Genomic DNA, 19,289 nt, shown 5'->3' with positions numbered 1-19,289 from the left:
AAATTTAGTCCCCTGCAAATGAGATGCAAGTGCTTTACAGCTAAAGCTCCCACCACTTTTTTCTCCTCACACTTGAATCCTTTACTTTCCAGCACTCATGCTTCCTCTGACATGTGTCATGGGAGAGAAGGGATATTTATATGGTGAGCTATAAAGCCTCTCTACAGTTGACATGACTCCAACTTCATGGTCAGCTGATGAATGGTGCACTCCCAGCAGGACAAGACCAGTCCCATTAGGTTTCAACATTGCCCCTGAAATTGAAAATTTTGTTCGATTAAAAAGTACATAAAGTTAAAACTCATTCAATACAAGGAAAATGCTTGCAGATGGCACAGGACACTGTACCATGAAGTCATGCCAATTATTCCCTACGTATCAGATCCCTTGTCTTACATGGATGAATGATTTCTGTTTTTAAACCAGTCACTTCCCTACATAGACAAATAAATATAGCAAGTCACTTTGGACACCTCTCTCACTTCCGAGCAGGTAGCTATTGACTACCTGAATGTCGAGGACGAGGATTTGCAGATAGCTAGAAATGCTTTAAGAGTAAAACCAGAATGGGACAGGAAATAGGTTGTGCGTCAGACACACCGGGTCAGGTACTTTTCTGCTAATGCAAGGAATATACAAAACTTTGTAGAATTGGAAACAGGTTTTAAAAGGAAAATTACAAAAACAAGAATCTAGGTAAACCAGTGCATTAACTGGGCAATTAAAATACTGTACCTGGGTACAGAGTCTGGAGAAAGGATAGGCATAACAAAGCAGCTGGAGTGGCGGCAATATAGGCGAGAGGGGACAGTTCATTTTTAAAGGTAATAGAAACAGGCTGACAAACTTGAACACAATGTGGATAAAGATAAAGGATGTTATAGAACTCCTGATCATGAAAAGATAAACAAAATAATATTGTACTTCAAGAGGAACCATAAACATTAATCATAAGAACATAAGAATTAGGAACAGGAGTAGGCCATCTAGCCCATGAGGGATTCCAATACCTACACACTGAGGAAACTGGAGTGCATGTTTCTAGAGTTGGTCAATGACAGAAATAAAGCTTTGTCAATCCTCCAGCAGTTATATAGACTTGCATTTATGCAGTATCTTTTACAACCTCAGGACATCCCACAATGCTTCACAGCCAATGAAGTACTTTTGAAGTGAAGTCACTGTTGTAATGTAGGGAAACACAGCATATACTATCAGCAAGGAGTATGAGTTTTAAATAAATTCAGCTAGTTGTTCTTTCAAAAAGAGTTCTCTCATCTTTGTGAAGTAAAAAAGACAATACGTGAACACTATCCAGAAATATCTACATTTCTAAGGGCATATCTGATTAAGCAGATTTCCTACAGAGAAGTCATTACATGTATCCTGTATTTACAAGGTAACTACAACAGAAATGCCTTCATGTTTTTGAGACGTTAATACATCCTATCTTATAAACTTATATTGGGAGCCAAGCTAACTACATGAATGTAGGCAAACTGTTTGATATGAAAGTCAGGTGACAAAAATCAAACTAAACCACCACAATGACTACATTTCAAACCCTATTTACTTGAATGTTAACATTAATAGGATTAGACCGTGGATATGGTTGGCAAAAAAGGAATCAAAGTTGCAGAGCAAATATGACTGTACCTCTAAGATCACTAGAATTATTGGGGAACTTGTAGCAGCATAACAGGGACAGAAATTACTGACAGTAGTACATTGAACATATCTTCTATAACAAATGGTATAAAGCAGTGCTCTGTACTCATGGCAAGCCTTTTTAAGTTGTTTTTGACAATCATGTTGGACGATACCCTAGTTCAAATCTGTAATTGTATCAGCATACAATTCAAGACAAAAGGCAGCATTTCCAACTTCAAGCGATTAAAGATCAAAACTGTAATAAGGCAATGCATGATTTATGAATTTTTATTTGGCGACAACTAAGTTATGCTCCAACATTCTTAAATGGGTCCATACCATGTTATTTATCAGTTTTTTGTGACCTTATGTTACATGTTGCACATCAGCTTAAAATTCAGAACCATTTCCAGCAGTTTCTATGTTCACTGCGGACTGCATTTTCCATAAGGAAATCAGAGTTCTCTATAAACCAAAATTTAAAATATGCAGTGAACAGGAGTAATGTGCCTCAGCGTTAATAACATAGCCTTGTAGCACTGGGTTATGCAAATGAGGTCACACAGAATGTCCATTGTACATTCCTGATCTTTGATAGCCAAGAAAACAGTACTGTTGGACCAAATGGTTCAGGCTAAAGCTATAAAATAGATCGTTTATAGGAAATAAAATATATACAGAAGCAAAGTAAACCAGCAGACAAAATGAACAAAGTTACATTTATACAGTGCCTATCATGACCTTAGAATGTCCAACGTACTTCACAGCCAATGAAGTACCTTTTGAAATATAGTCACTTGTAATGGAGAGAAATGCAGCAGTTAATATGCATACAGCAAGGTCCCACAAACAGCAATGAGATAAATGAACATATAATGTGTTGTTTAGTGATGTAGGTTGCAGGACAAATATTGGCCAGGACACCAAGAAAACTCTCTTGCCTTTCTTCAAATGGTGCTGTGTGACCTTTTACAACCTACTGAGTGGACAGATAAGACCTCAATTTAAAGTCTCACTCCCTTTGCACTACACTAAAGTGTCAGCCTAGATGAAGTCCCCAAGTTCCTAGAATGGAGCTTGAACTCTTCTAACCCAAGGTGAGAGTGCGACCACTCAGCCAAGGCTAACGCCTACAGTAATTCTTCACTGTTACTTTAAATGGTTTCCAGTACCAAAATAACAAGTTCGAATTTGTAAGTCAAAAATTATCTTTTTTGTGGGACATGTCTCTACACCCATAGAGCTCTTTCTAACCACTCTAACATGAAAGATAAGTGGTTAGATTTAGTAAACTAAGTATCCTACAACTGCTGCACAAATACTCTTCACTGAAGTAGAAGCCAGTTTCTTTGAAGGACATCCAGTTATTAGTTTATAGGGCAGAAATTATATTTCCATCACTCAAGTACATGGGGTTGTGGATAAAAGTCTCAGCTTTCTGGAACAATGTTTACTGGATCAAACTAGAAAAAAAAGCTTTTGGAATATCTGCCTGCTGTAACACCTTAATGATTGTAGTAATTCAGACATTATGCATCATTTCCTATCAGTGGTAAACTTGCCCATTGTCATTTCACAGATTATTGATTCTTACTAGACACCCTGACCAAATTAGGTTTAAATTATAGGCCGCGTCCATCTCCCTCCTCCAAAGTTAGAAGCTGATCTCCAATCACTATCATTTATTGCTCTACCATCAGACTCCAAGACATGAGAGATAATTTAAGAGTTCAATTTGAAATACATTGGTCTAGCTAAATAGAAAATAGAACAATTTTATGCTACAATGGAGGGCAGAATTTCATGTTTAATCATGATAGGATGTACCAAGCTAAATAAAGAACCTGCATTTATATACAACCCAAAGAGCTTTGTGAACTGCTTTTTGAAGTTCAATAACCTATTTGGGTAAACACACAGCAGCTATTTTGTGCATAGCAAGGTCTCGTGTACAGTAAATTACGTAGAATTTACAGCACAAAAACCAGACATTTGGCCTACTAGTCCATGTTTATGATTTACAGAAGCCTCCTCATTTAACTATCAGCATAACCTTCTACACTTTCCCCCTCATGTGTTTATCCAGCTTCCCCTTAAATGCACCTATGCTATTCCACGCAACTACTCCTTGTGATAGTGAGCTCCACATTCTAACCACTCTCTGGGTAAAGAAGTTTCTCCTGAATTTCCTATTGGATTTATTAGTGTCTATCTTATATTTATGGCCCCTAATTCTGGTCTCGCATGCAAGTGGAAATGTTTCCTCTATGTCTACCTTATCGAACTCTCTCATAATCTTTCAGGTCACCTTTCAACCTTCTCTTTTCTCGAGAAAAGAGCATTGAATAGTACAGCACCAAAGGAAGCCATTCGGCCCATCGCGTCTGCATCATTTCTTTCGAAGAGCAATCCAGTTCTTCCCACTCCACTGCTGTTTTCCCATATCCCTGCAATTTTTTCTCCAAGTATTTATCCAATTTCCTTTTGAAGATCATTCCTGATAGCCGAGAGGATATAACTCTCATCACCCTTGTAAATCTTTCTTGCAGCTTGTCCAGTGCCTTTATAACCTTTATAATATGGAGACCAGAACCGTACACAGTACTCCAAATGTGGTTTAACCAAGGTTCTATAGAAGCATAACATAACTTTTCTGCTTTTCCATTCTATCCCATTAGAAATGAACCCAAGAGCTTTGCTTGCTTTATTAACTTGCAGCTACATTTGTGTATCTGTACCCCTAGATCCTTTTGCACCGCTCTCCAATTACTGTTATTTTCCAAGGAGTACGTGGCTTCCTTATTCTTCCTACCAAAATGCATCACCTCACGCTTCTCTATATTGAAATTAATTTTCAAATGACATGCCCATTATGCAAGTTTATTAGTCTCTTATATTTTGTCGCAGTTCCCCACTGTATTAACTATAAACCCAATTTGATATGTATTTAACCCTTTGTAACCTGCATGACACCTAACCACCAGAGGGCCCACCTGTTGGGAGTCCCAAGGGGTCCCAGCATAGAAACATAAAAAATAGGTGCAAGAGTAGGCCATTCGGCCCTTCAAGCCTGCACCACCATTCAATAAGATCATTCCCTCAGTACCCCTTTCCTGCTATAGAATCCCTTGGGAGCACAGTTTATAGGCAGGCCACCCATGAGGTACCTGCACTCTGGAATCTTATTAAAGGAGCTAAGGTCACACTTGCTCATTGTACACAGTTTCATCCTTTATTATGAGTGTATCAGATGTCATCCGCAATTTTTGAAATTGTATTTCTAATTCCCGAGACCAAATCGTTTTTGTAAATCGTGAACAGTGGTCCGAGCACCAATGCTTGTGGAACACCACTTCCTACCTTTTGCCAGTCTTAAGTAACTGCCTATTAACCCATCTCTCAGTTTTTTCTTTTGTAGCCAGCTTGCTATCCATTCTGCTAATGTGCTGGATGACTAATTAATTTAGATTTTTTGTTGATGGTGTTGGTTGAGGGATGGATGTTGGGCAGGACATTAGGAATACTTCCTGCTCTGCTTTGAATAATGCAACGGATCTTTTATATCCATCTAAACCACTGAAGCAGGGTACATGGGGCCTCGGGTTTAACATCTCATTCGAAGGACAGGACTTCCAACTCAGCTCTCTCTCAGTATTGCATTAAAGTGTGATCCTTAGATCATATACTTCAACAGAGTGGAGCTTGAGCTTCCACTTGACTCAGAGGGGACAGTGCTAAGAACAAAGCCAAACTGCCACAAGCGTGTAACAGAGAGCGTGTAACAGAGTGCGTAAGAGAGAGACACGTTGAGCACCCGGCGGAGAAACAGAGCCCTTGAGAGCAACCTTGATTGCACAAGAATACAAATGACAGAATATTGAGACAGAGTGCGCAAGGATGTGGGGTGCAAGAGAGCGAGAGTGAGAAACAGAGTATGCGATAGAAAGCAAAGAAACTTGTAGAGCACCCTACAGAGATAGAGCTCATGAGAGTGACCGTGCACGAAAGTATGAACTAAAAAAAGAGAAAGAGAAAATGAGAGCATAGAATGAACAAAAGAACATTGGGTGTGAGAGAAAGAACAAGCAAACGTATAAAAGAACAACCGCCAAAGAAGATCACAAAAATTCCAGAAAGAAAGAATAAATAAGAACGATCGAGCGCAAGGAACGAGCGAGTACAGGATAAAGCATGAGCAATGAAAGGGAAAAAAAAGAGAGGATGTTCTAAATTCTCAAGATGTGCACCTCTCCCCTACTTACACAACCCAGCCCATGCAACAGTGCAACATCTGTTGTGAAATGAGCAACACCAGAGGAGATTGGCTAGTTCTTTTTTTTTTTTAAGTACATTGAAGCTCAGAAGTATTCTATTAAAACTCCACAGCTAGTCAGGTTCTTTTCTCTCCTATGATTTCTCCCTTTGAACCTCTGCTCCTAAGCTTCGGGATCAAATTGGAGACCTCTCTTAATCTGCATAGCCCATTGTCACATCACAGTGCATTTACTCAATGAGTTATAGGACTTAGCTCACTCAGGCTTAATTGATTTCTTATACGCTGGGGTTAATGCCTTCAATTTGGTTTTACATTTGCAAGAAAAATTTTAATTAGCTCTTCTTTTGGAGTTTCCTTGGTGGTTGAGTTAGGATGGTGAGTGGGCCTATCTTTTTAGGCTGCAACTCGTTGCAATATGTGACCCTGACCCAAAGACTTCCTCGCCAACTAAGTCAGATTAGAATATAAAATTTTGTTTAGTAACTTGTGAAAGATGCATAATTAAGATTTATTTAAAACTCCGAAGCAAGATAACACATTATACTGTTGCTCCAAAATAACATGCAACAAAGATGCAGACTCATAGGCCCCAATTTTAATTCCAGGTGGATTCCCCACTCAGGCCTGAATTAATATTAGTCAGGTTTCAATTATGTCATCTGGGCGCAACATGCATACGGAAAGATAGACCTCATTGGCTCGAGGCGCATGTCCTTGCTGCCGACTCAGGAGAGTAGGTTAAAATTGCAGTTGTTGCGATTATGGAGGCTTTAGGACAGGTAAGAACCAGGACGATTTTAACTGTCCACCCACCAGGTTTCTGCTGAGTGAGTTAGGTTAAAGTTGACCCCATTCAAGTTGGGGTGTCCACTAAGGATCTATCCTTGGCCCCCTCCTATTTCTCAGCTATATGCTGTCTCTTGGCCACATCATCTGAAAACACGGCAGCAGTTTCCACATGTACACTGACGGCACCCAGCTTCACTTACCACCACTTCGCTCGACCCCTCCATAGTCTCTAAATAGTCAGACTGTTTGTACGACATCCAGTACTGGATGAGCAGAAATTTTCTCCAATTAAATATTGGGAAGACCGAAGCCATTAACGTTGGTCCCCGCCACAAACTGCGTTCCATGGCCACTGACTCTATCCCTCTCCCTGGCATCTGTCTGAGGAGGAACCGGACTATTCGCAACCTAGGTGTCATATTTGACCCTGAAATGAGCTTCTGACCACATATCCGTGGCATTACTAAAACCGCCTATTCCCACGCCCGCCTCTGCCCCTGCCTCGGCTTAACTACTGCTGAAACCCTCTTCCATGCCCTTGTTACCTCTAGACTTGACTGTTCCAACACACTCCTGGCTGGCCTCCTACACTCTACCCTACGTAAATTCAGCAGCCTGTGTCCTTACTCGCACCAAGTCCCGCTTACCCATCACCCCTGTGTTCGCTGACCTACATTGGCTCCCGGTTAAGTAACACCTCGATGTCAAAATTCTCATCTTGGTTTACAAATCCCTCCATGGCCTCGCCCCTGCCTGACCTCACCCCTCCCCATTGCTCATCTCCTTCAGCCTCACAACCCCTGCTGAGATAACTGTGCTCCTCAAATTCTGCCCTCTTCAGCATCCCTGATTATAATTACTCAACCATTGGTGGCCATGCCTTCAGCTGCCTGGGCCCCAAGCTCTGGAATTCCCTCTCTAAACCTCTCCGCATCTCTACCTATCTTTTCTACTTTAAGACGCTCCTTAAAACCTACCTCTTTGACCAAGCTTTTGGTCATCTGCCATAATTTCTTCTTGTGGCTCGGTGTCAAATTTATTTGTTTGGTCTTATAACACTTCTATGAACGCTCTATATAAATACAAGTTGCTGTTGTTGGATTAGGCACTTCATAAAATAGAATGATACAGCACAGAAAAGGCTATTCAGCCCATCATCACTGTACTAGCGCTTTGAAACAGCTATCTAATTAGCCCCATTCCCATGCCCTTTGCCCATAGCCCTGCAAATTTATCACTTTCAAGTATTTATCCAATTCTCTTGATAGTTATAACTGAATCTGCTTCTACCATCCTGTCAGGTAATACATTCCTGATCATAACAATTGGCTGCATAAAGAAATGTTTCCTCATCTTGCCTCTAGTTCTTTCGCCAATTACCTTAAATCTGTGTAATCTGGTTACTGAGCTTTTTGCCACTGGAAACAGTTTCTCCTTATTTACTCTATCAAAACCCTTTATGATTTTGAACACGTCTATTGAATCTCTGCACAGCCAGAAAAAAAAAGTTTCCTATAGGCTTGGAAAAAAGTTAGCCATTTGTCCTCTTGTTTGGATAATAGAATGTGGTCAAGGAGACCTGTATAGAAAGGTACAGAAAAAAATTAATGGGGAAAATATGTAAAATAATCTCTCCAATGGTGATAGTTTGTCTTTGCTTCTGAGTGGCTTTACAAGCTAGAACAGTGTAGTACAAAGTGCAGCGTTCTGAATCCGGAACCCTTGGGACCGAGGCCGTTCTGGATTTTGCATTTGCCAGAACTTTGGAATGTCTTTCTGATGTCAGAATCCAGAAACACCCGAGTCCAGGTTTGGGCATTTCCGGATTTCAGAATGTCAGAAAAGGGGGGGTGCTCGCCGAAGAGCTGTTCCGGTCACCCGCCGCTGAGGAGGGCCGGCGAGGAGGCCCGAGGTCAGGCAGCGGCGGCGAGGTGAGGCTCGTGGGTGGGCGGTGCGGCGAGGCCTGAGGTTGGGCGGTGCGACGAGACCAGAGATCGGGCAGCGAGAGGCAAGGGGCAGTGCGACGAGGCCAGGCAGTGCAGTGACGCCAGAGATCAGGCGGTGCGGCGAGGCCAAGGTTGGGCGGCAGCGGCGGGCAGTGTGGCGAAGCCAGAGGTCGGACGGTGCGTTGAGGGGCGGTGCGGTGAGGCCTGAGGTCGGGCGGCGGCGGGCGGTGCGGTGAGGTCCGAGGTCGGGCGGCCGCAGCGGCGAGGCCCGGCCCGAGGTCCGGCAGTGAGGCGAGGCCCGGTGATGAGGCAAGGCCAGAGGTCCGGTGATGAGGCGAGGCCTGGCGACGGGACCTCAAGGTCGGCAGGGTCCGGATTCCAGATGACCCTGTCACCAATCGGTCCGGAGTCCGGAGCATTCCGGATTCTGGACGCTGTACCTGTACAAGGACAAATTCTAAGAAGTATAATTCTTGCAAAATCACTGGTTTTGTTCGACCAGAACTTCCACAAGGCTCTCCTGTTTCACTAGCAAGGTGCCACCTGACACACTCACTTACATACAGCACACTGTGACAAAATAGTCATGCAAAACATTTAACCTGTTGCTATTCAGTATCAGGCAGAGGATAACAGTTAGTTTGTCGTTGTCAGGGCTTCCCATAGTTGGCAATCTCAGTAGCAATAGTGTCCACCTATCTGAAAGAATGCCATGAGCGCAGAAGCAAAGGACACAAAATACATAGAATAACACCATAAAGTAAATATTGTATTCTCAATGGCTGAATAAATGAATCCATTTTGAAAGATATAAAATGAGTCTGGACATGTATTGTGTGCATGCTGGCAGCCAGGTCCATACTTGCACAACTGACCGACATATCACATGCCTTTTTTTTTAAGTTGCATCTGTGGCTGGGTGGGGTGGGGGGGGGGGGGGCGGTGGGTGAGATACTGATTAACTACATTGGTTTGATTATATCTTGAAATACTGCTAACAAAGTAAACAAATAATTATATAAAATAGGCACAGTTTTATGCTCAAAATATATAGAGGTCTAAAGTTACTGGAGACCTTAGAAGAGGTCACTAGTTTATATGCAATATCAGATGCCCAGACATCAAGGGGCCTGTATTATACTAGGATCTTAGTCCTTAGTTAACATGGCTCCCATGGAAAATCTTTGCAGATAGTTTATATAATTTGGAATAACACTGCAGTACAAAGGCAACGATTACATTGTGCATTGACATGTCGCACTTTGCAAACTAAAACAAACTTACTCCACAGTACTCTAGCAGTCTGATAATTTCTTCTTCGTAAACAGTTTCTGTAGCATACTGCTTTTCCAGCTCTCTCCAATTCACTGCTTTGCTTAAAACACCCTGTGAATAGCAAAATATTAAAATAAAATATTCAGTGGACATATACTTGAGAGCTGCAGTTACATTTTTGTATTTCATCACAAAACAAATCAGAATGTTCCACTGTTCTCAGAACAGAGATTTGTCCTACTTACTGTATGCATGCTTTGTAATATTCAGCATTGTAACATCAAACATAAAAGCCACTCACTACTGGATTGAGAAGTATAGATAGTTTACAACAAATATATTACACTTACACACATTGCATTTTAAGTTTTTTTTCCAAGACCAATGTTGGAGCACATTACCAATTTATCTTCCATACAGATTTCCTGTCCAAAAGGAGTAGTTAAGGGAATTAAACCATAACACTTACGGCACAAGAGGTGATCATTCCGCCAGTCATACCTGTACCAGCTCTTTGCTACAGTAATCTATAAGTAATCCCACAGCCTTGCTCTCTCCCTAAAAGGCCAAATCCTAAGGTGTGCTCACAGAACTCCAGATGTGGTCTAACCAGGGCTTTGCATTGCTGCAGCATGACTTCTAACCCCTTGTATTCTAGTCCTCTAGATATAAAGGAGAGCATTCAATTAGTCTTTTTGATTATTTTCTGTACCTGTCCATGACATTTTAATGATCTGTGTACATGGACCCCCGCCTCCACCCCCAAAGTCTCTTTGGACCTCCACTGCTTCTAGCTTTTCACCATTTAGAAAGTTTAATCCTTCTTAGGTCCAAAGTGGATGACCTCAGATTTGCCTACATTGAAATCCATTTACCACAGTTTTTCTCATTTAACCTATTAATACCCCTTTGTAATTTTATGCTTCCATCAACACTGTTTACAATGCTACCTATTGGCAAACTTCGATCTGTGGCTCTCTATCCAATCATCTAAATCATTAATAGTGAATAGTTGAGGCCCCACAGATCCTTGCAGGACAACACTAATCACATTCTGCCAATTACAGTACCTGCCCATTATCCCTACTCTCTGTCACCTGTCGTTCAGTCAATTATCTAACCAGGTCAATAATTTGTCTTCAGGCACCCTAAACCGCATACAGTATTTTAACTGTTGGCTTGTACAATATGACTTTAAATTTCTATCTGCACATGCATTTTTAGGAAATTATTTGAACTCTTACACATCTGTACATCCACATCCTTCAGCATCTTTTGAATGTATATTACATTACTTGTCTTTCCTCCTAAAATGCAGTACTACACACTGCTCCACATTAAACTGCATCTGACAAAGGTTTACCTATTCCACCATTATGCTAAGCCCTCCTGAAGTCTTTCAGTCCTCGTTAATGTTTCCCAAGCCTCCCACTTATCGACTGTCAGAAAATTTCAATATTGTGCTCCCTAAGCTCCAATCTAAATCAGCTTTATATACTGAAAACCAAAGTGGATCCATTAATGACCCCTGGAGCACACCACTTCCAACCCATCTCCAATCTGGCCATCTATTGGCCCAAACATTACTTCTTACTCCAACCAACTTTTGATCTATGCCGCTTTTTTTCCTTATATCATATGCCTGAATTTTTATAACAAGCCACCTTATCAAATGCTTTCTGAAAATCCGTTTACACCACATCTATTGCATTCCTTTTATCTATCCAATTGATCACTTCCCAAAAAAACTCTATAAAACTTGCAGGAGTAGCAATAACTTAGGCTATTTTTTCTCTCCCTTGCCCAAGGGTACTGAAGCAATTGGAGCATCAAAGATCAGCCAAATCAGCACATCAAATCTGAGACAGTCATTTCCGTGCAACTCAATTACACTGCATTTAGCACCTCAGCAATCAGCTGAATTTCAGTAACAGTATTTCAATAATAAGTTACTTTAATTTTCCCAGCTTAAGTCTCCATTGTACAGATTTAATTTTTCAACTTTCTACATTTCATCAAATTTCACACAATGTAGATGGAATATCACCCATTATTTAGGCTTTACTGTGATTAAGATTATAGAGTGTAAATTCCATTCTTCTACACAAGGTCAAATCCTGCAGAATTGTTCTCTTGCTGTTCCACTCCTATTTGTCCGAAAAGTCAGAACTCTTGAAATGTTCTTTCCCACTGTAGTTAGTCACCTCCACAGACTCCATCCTTGGTCTCCTCCTAGTCAGCCATTACCTGCTATCCCTCGGTGATGTCACATGAACATAATATAAGAATTAGGAACAGGAGTAGGCCATCTAGCCCCTCGAGCCTGCTCCGCCATTCAAAAAGATCATGGCTGATCTGGCCGTGGACTCAGCTCCACTTACCCGCCCTCTCCCCATAACCCTGGATTCCCTTATTGGTTAAAAATCTATCTATCTGTGATTTGAATACATTCAATGAGCTAGCCTCAACTGCTTCCTTGGGCAGTGAATTCCAGAGATTCACAACCCTCTGGGAGAAGAAATTCCTTCTCAACTCGGTTTTAAATTGGCTCCCCCATATTTTGAGGCTGTGCCCCCTAGTTCTAGTCTCCCCGACCAGTGGAAACAACCTCTCTGCCTCTATCTTGTCTATCCCTTTCATTATTTTAAATGTTTCTATAAGATCACCCCTCATCCTTCTGAACTCCAACGAGTAAAGACCCAGTCTACTCAATCTATCATCATAAGGTAACCCCTTCATCTCTGGAATCAGCCTAGTGAATCGTCTCTGTACCTCCTCCAAGGCTAGTATATCCCTCCTTAAGGTGACCAAAACTCCAGGTGCGGCCTCACCAATACCCTGTACAGTTGCAGCAGGACCTCCCTGATTTTGTACTCCATCCCTCTCGCAATGAAGGCCAACATTCCATTCGCCTTCCTGATTACCTGCTGCACCTGCAAACTAACTTTTTGGGATTCATGCACCCCCAGGTCCCTCTGCACCGCAGCATGTTGTAATTTCTCCCCATTCAAATAATATTCCCTTTTGCTGTTTTTTTTCCCCCAAGATGGATGACCTCACATTTTCCGACATTGTATTCCATCTGCCAAACCTTAGCCCATTCGCTTAACCTATCTAAACCTCTTTGCAGCCTCTCTGTGTCCTCTACACAACCCGCTTTCCCACTAATCTTTGTGTCATCTGCAAATTTTGTTACACTACACTCTGTCCCCTCTTCCAGGTCATCTATGTATATTGTAAACAGTTGTGGTCCCAGCACCGATCCCTGTGGCACACCACTAACCACTGATTTCCAACGCGAAAAGGACCCATTTATCCCGACTCTCTGCTTTCTGTTAGCCAGCCAATTCTCGATCCATGCTAATACATTTCCTCTGACTCCGCGTACCTTTATCTTCTGCAGTAACCTTTTGTGTGGCACCTTATCGAATGCCTTTTGGAAATCTAAATACACCACATCCATCGGTACACCTCTATCCACCATGCTCGTTATATCCTCAAAGAATTCCAGTAAATTAGTTAAACATGATTTCCTCTTCATGAATCCATGTTGCGTCTGCTTGATTGCACTATTCCTATCTAGATGTCCTGCTATTTCTTCCTTAATGATAGCTTCAAGCATTTTCCCCACTACAGATGTTAAACTAACCGGCCTATAGTTACCTGCCTTTTGTCTGCCCCCTTTTTTTTTTAAAAACAGAGACGTTACATTAGCTGCTTTCCAATCCGATGGTACCTCCCCAGAGTCCAGAGACTTTTGGTAGATTATAACGAATGCATCTGCTATAACTTCCGCCATCTCTTAATACCCTGGGATGCATTTCATCAGGACCAGGGGACTTGTCTACCTTGAGTCCCATTAGCCTGTCCAGCACTACCTCCCCAGTGATGGTGATTGTCTCAAGGTCCTCCCTTCCCACATTCCCGTGACCAGCAATTTTTGGCATGGTTTTTGTGTCTTCCACTGTGAAGACCGAAGCAAAATAATTGTTTAAGGTCTCAGCCATTTCCACATTTCCCATTATTAAATCTCCCTTCTCATCTTCTAAGGGATGAACATTTACTTTAATCACTCTCTTCCGTTTTATATATCGATAAAAGCTTTTACTATCTGTTTTTATGTTTTGCGCAAGTTTACCTTCGTAATCTATCTTTCCTTTCTTTATTGCTTTCTTAGTCATTCTTTGCTGTCGTTTAAAATTTTCCCAATCTTCTAGTTTCCCACTAACCTTGGCCACCTTATACGCATTGGTTTTTAATTTGATACTCTCCTTTATTTCCTTGGTTATCCATGGCTGGTTATCCCTTCTCTTACCGCCCTTCTTTTTCACTGGAATATATTTTTGTTGAGCACTATGAAAGAGCTCCTTAAAAGTCTTCCACTGTTCCTCAATTGCAAGTGCCTTTTGCTCCCCACCCCATCCACTCAACCATAAGAGATTGATTTTTCAGTCACTAAACCTCTGCCCTCTAGAATTCTCTCCTGAAACCACTGTGTCTTGCTATCAACCTCTTTGCATTTGAGAACCTAAGAATTCTTTGTAGTGCTTTCAATTTCCTTTCATTCACGCTTGAAATTCTTCCTTTTCCTGCAAGATGATAAACTTTTTTTCCTCAAAATGCTCCAAAATATTAAGTGTATATATAAAAGCAAGGTGTTGTTGTAAATGAAGTTCTTCAACTCAGTTGGTTAAACAGTGGTCATTTGCACTTGAAAAGTGGATCTTATTCTGGAGCCATATTCAAAGAGGATACAACTGTGGCATACTATTGGTCTGCTATGTTTAAGCACATTAAAAGATGTCTGGTATCACTTGTTTTATTATTCTTTTATCAATCAATTTAAGTAGAACAGGTGAAGGAATGCTTACAGACCTCACAATGAATATTGCATAATATATTGATAATGGCAGTATGCAAGAATCCAAAGCCACATGGAAAATCTTTCGTTCACAGATAGCAAGCTAAATCAAATATACCTTCATATATAACTGTATGGGGCATAAATCAAAAGTTATTTAACAAAAGTTTGTTAACTTTCAGAAACCCCACCACAAAACAATTCTTTAGCTTCCACCTCAAAATAACTTGGAATACGAGGCCAAAATATCACAATACATAAATCCGAGTAAACCTGGGCTATGCACCAATTGCGGTTGAACGGACAGAGCCAACCTATTCCCATTGTTCCCCAATGCCACACTGACATCTGTAAAGCTCATATACTCCATCAAAATGAAATATTAAGGGCTTTTCAAGTAATGATCCAAATCAAATGTTCAATGGGTAAATGTCGACTATAATTTCTATTGCATGAAGGAAGAAACATTTCTTAACTACAATTTATCTGCAGTTTCTATCATGGGCTGTAAATGTTTTTTTCAACTAAAGTTTTTTGATTTAATTTCTATGCTCAATGTGCTTTTTAATGCCGGGAAATTAAAGACTTTACAAATTCAGACACCCAGTAGCAGCACTCCTATTGACTCAACAATCACAACCAGAAATGCAAAGGACACCTCCTACTGCATCAGAGATATATCTTCCATCCCCCTTCTAACTCCCCCCACCCCCTCAAGCCCTACTTCTTTCTCTGTCCACCCCTGCAGGAAAAAACTCTCCCAACTCTCTTACAACTGCACTTACGAAATTCCAACTGTTGAGCCTTTGTCCCTCCATTCACCATGACATTTCTGCAGTTACCAATCTGCTCAACCACACCACCACCTTTGATGCCCTGGTCCCTCTTAAAACAATTGCATTCTCACACTGGCCGTTCCCCCGGTACATCTTTGCTCCCTTAAATCCAAGGGACGCAGACTTGAACGGATGTGGCAGACAACTAATTTAGCCATTCACCGCTGGACCACATAAAGCATTATAGGGTCCTGCTCTTGTCTACCAAAATTGCTCACTATTCCAGAATCATTCTGGGATGCAAAGATAAACCCCAGCTTCTATTCTCCACCGCTAACCGTCGTCTTAAACCCCTCTCCCGTCTCCTCCACCCTCGCCTCCGACAACAAGTGTGAGGAGCTCATGGACATCTTTGTCTCCAAGATTGAGACAATCTGTTCAGCTACCTCTGTGCCACTTCCCTCCCTTCCCCTAGCCCACTGGGCCAAACTTCCTTTAAAGGATTCCCCACCCCCCACCCGAGCCCTGAACTCACATCTTTCTCCACTTTCTCACTGATCTTCCCTCAGGATCTCTCCATGTTCATCTTATCCATGAGACTCACTTACTGCTCCTTCGACCCTATTCCCACCAAACTTCCTTTTCTGACTCCCATGTTAGCTGATATTGTTAACATATGAACTAGGAGCAGGAGTAGGCCATTTGGCCCCTTGAGCTCCACCATTTATTAAGATCATGGCTGATCTGATCTTGCGCTCGGCTCCACTTCCCTGCCCGCTCCCCGTAACCCTTCACTCCCTTAAATCGCTCAAAAATCTGTTCATCTCCCCCTTAAATATATTCAATGACCCCGCCTCCACAGTTCTTTCGGGCAGAGAATTACACATCTTTACGACCCTCAGATGAAATTCCTCATCAGCTCTAAATGTGCGACCACTTATTCTGAAACTATGCGATTCCCACAAGGGAAACATCCTCTCTGTCGAGCCTCCTCAGTATCTTATATGTTTTAATAAGATCACCTCTCATTCTTTTAAACTTCAGAGTATAGGCCTAACCTTTCTTAAGTCAACCCCTTCATCTCAGGAAATCAACTTAGTGAACCTTCTCTGAATTGCCTCCAATGCAAGTATATCCGTCCTTAAATGAGAACAAAACTGTATGCAGTATTCTAGGTGTGGCCTCAGCAATACCTTGCACAGTTGTAGCAGCACTTCCCTGCTTTTATACTCCATCCCGCTTGCAATAAAGGCCAACATTCCATTTGCCTTCCTGATTACTTGCTGTACCTGCATACTAACTTTTGTGTTTCATGCACAAGGACCCCCAGGTTCCTCTGTTCTGCAGCATTTTGTAATCTCTCCATTTAAATAATAATTTGCTTTTTATTTTTCCTGCCAAATTGGATAACGTCACACTTTCCCACATTATACTCCATCTGCCGAATGTTTGCCCATTCACTTAGACTGTCTATATCCCTTTGCAGAATTTTTTGTGTTCTCCTCACAACTTGCCCATCCATCTTTGTATCATCAGCAAACTTGGCTACATTACACTTGGCTCCTTCATCCAAGTCATTAATATAGATTGTAAATAGTTGGAGCACCAACAGCGATTCCTATGGCACCCCACTAGTTACAGCTTGCCAATCTGAAAATGACCTATTTATCCCAACTCTGTTTTCTGTTAGTTAGCCAATCCTCTATCCATGCTAATATATTACCCCCAACCCAGTGAGCTCTTATCTTGTGCAGTAACCTTTTATGTGGCACTTTATCAAATGTGTTCTGGAAGTCCAAATGCACCACATCCACTGGTTCCCCCTTATCCACCCTGCTCGTTACATCCTCAAAGAACTCCAGCAAATTTGTCAAACATGATTTCCCGTTCATAAATCCATGCTGACTCTGCTTCACTGTATTATGCTTTTCCAAATGTTCTGCTACTGCTTCCTTAATAATGGACTTCAGCATTTTCCTAATGACCGACGTTAGGCGAACTGGTCTATAGTTTCCTGCTTTTTGTCTGCCTCCTTTTTTTTTTTTTAAATAGGGGCGTTACATTTTGCAGTTTTCCAATCAGCTGGGACCTCTCCAGAATCCAGGGAATTTTGGTAGATTACAACCAATGCATCCATTATCTCCGCAGCCACTTCCTTTCAGACCCTAGGATGCAGGCCATCAGATCCAGGGGACTTATCCACCTTTAGTCCCATTATTTTACCAAGTACAATTTATTTAGTGATAGTGATTATTTTAAGTTCCTCCCTCCCGATAGCCACTTGATTATCTATTATTGGGATATTTTTAGTGTTTTCTATTGTGAAGACTGATACAAAATATTTGTTCAAAGTCTCTGCCATTTTCCTGTTCTCCATTATTAATTCCCCAGTCTCGTCCTCTAAGGGTCCAATGTTTACTTTAACTACTCTCTTTATATACCTATAGAAGCTCTTACTATCTGTTTTTATATTTCTTGCTAGTTTACTCTCATACTCTATCTTCCCTCACTTATCTTTTTAGTTGTCCTTTGCCGGTTTTTAAAAATTTCCCAATCCTCTGGTTTCCCACTAATCTTGGCAACTTTGTATACCTTTGTTTTCAATTTGATACCATCTTTCACTTCTTTAGTTAGCCACAGATGGTTCTCCAAGTCTTTCCTTCTCACTGAAATATATTTTTTGTTGAGAGTCATCAAATATTTCATTAAATGTCTGCCACTGTCTATCAACCGTCTTACACTTGAATCTATTTTCCCAGTCCGCTTTAGCCAACTCGGTCTTCATACCTTTGCAATCGCCTTTATTTAAGATCAGGACACTGGTTTGAGAGCCAACTTTCTCATCCTCCAACTGAATTTGAAATTCAACAATGCTATGATCACTCTTTCCTAGAGGATCCTTTACTATGAGATAATTTATTAATCCTGTCTCATTACACAATACCAGATCCAAGATAGCCTGCTCCCTGGTTGATTCCACAACGTACTGTTCAAGGAAACCATCTCGGATACACTATGAACTCTTTCTCAAGGCTACCGTGGCCAATTTAATTTGTCCAATCAATATGAAGATTAAAATCGCCCTTGATTATTGCCGTACCTTTCTTACAAGCCTCCATTATTTCTTGATTTATACTGCGTCCAACAATGTAGCTACTGTTAAGAGGCCTACAGACTAAACCCACCAGTGACTTCTTACCCTTATTATTTCTTATCTCCACCCAAACTAATTCTACATCTTGATCATCTGAGCCAGTATCATTTCTCACCGTCAACTCATCCATCTTGAATGCTGCATGCATTCAGATAAAGAGCTTTTAATTTTTTTTTTGAACAATTTTTCCCTGCTTTGACCCCACTTTTTAATAGAAACATAGAAACATAGAAAATAGGTGCAAGAGCAGGCCATTCAGCCCTTCTAGCCTGCACCGCCATTCAATGAGTTCATGGCTGAACATGAAACTTCAGTACCCCCTTCCTGCTTTCACGCCATAACCCTTGATCCCCCGAGTAGTAAGGACTTCATCTAACTCCCTTTTGAATATATTTAGTGAATTGGCCTCAACTACTTCCTGTGGTAGAGAATTCCACAGGTTCACCACTCTCTGGGTGAAGAAGTTTCTCCTTATCTCGGTCCTAAATGGCTTACCCCTTATCCTTAGACTGTGACCCCTGGTTCTGGACTTCCAACATTGGGAACATTCTTCCTGCATCCA

At 41.3% G+C, this 19,289-nt stretch overlaps 1 protein-coding gene across 1 annotated transcript in view; it reads right to left on the bottom strand.

Annotated features, from left to right (window-relative positions):
• The window catches only part of abhd18 (abhydrolase domain containing 18), a 132,727-nt gene that overhangs the window by 26,217 nt on the left and 87,221 nt on the right, over nucleotides 1-19,289 (bottom strand). The window contains exon 11 of the mRNA XM_070871918.1: nucleotides 9,946-10,047. Within this exon, the coding sequence (XP_070728019.1) occupies nucleotides 9,946-10,047 (102 nt within the window). The remainder of the gene's footprint in view (nucleotides 1-9,945; nucleotides 10,048-19,289) is intronic.

Source organism: Pristiophorus japonicus, chromosome 2 (genome assembly GCF_044704955.1).
Source record: "Pristiophorus japonicus isolate sPriJap1 chromosome 2, sPriJap1.hap1, whole genome shotgun sequence".
Lineage (NCBI taxonomy): Eukaryota > Metazoa > Chordata > Chondrichthyes > Pristiophoridae > Pristiophorus > Pristiophorus japonicus.
The sequence above is the reverse complement of the archived record's forward strand: the minus strand, read 5'-3'. Positions and strand labels throughout refer to the sequence as shown.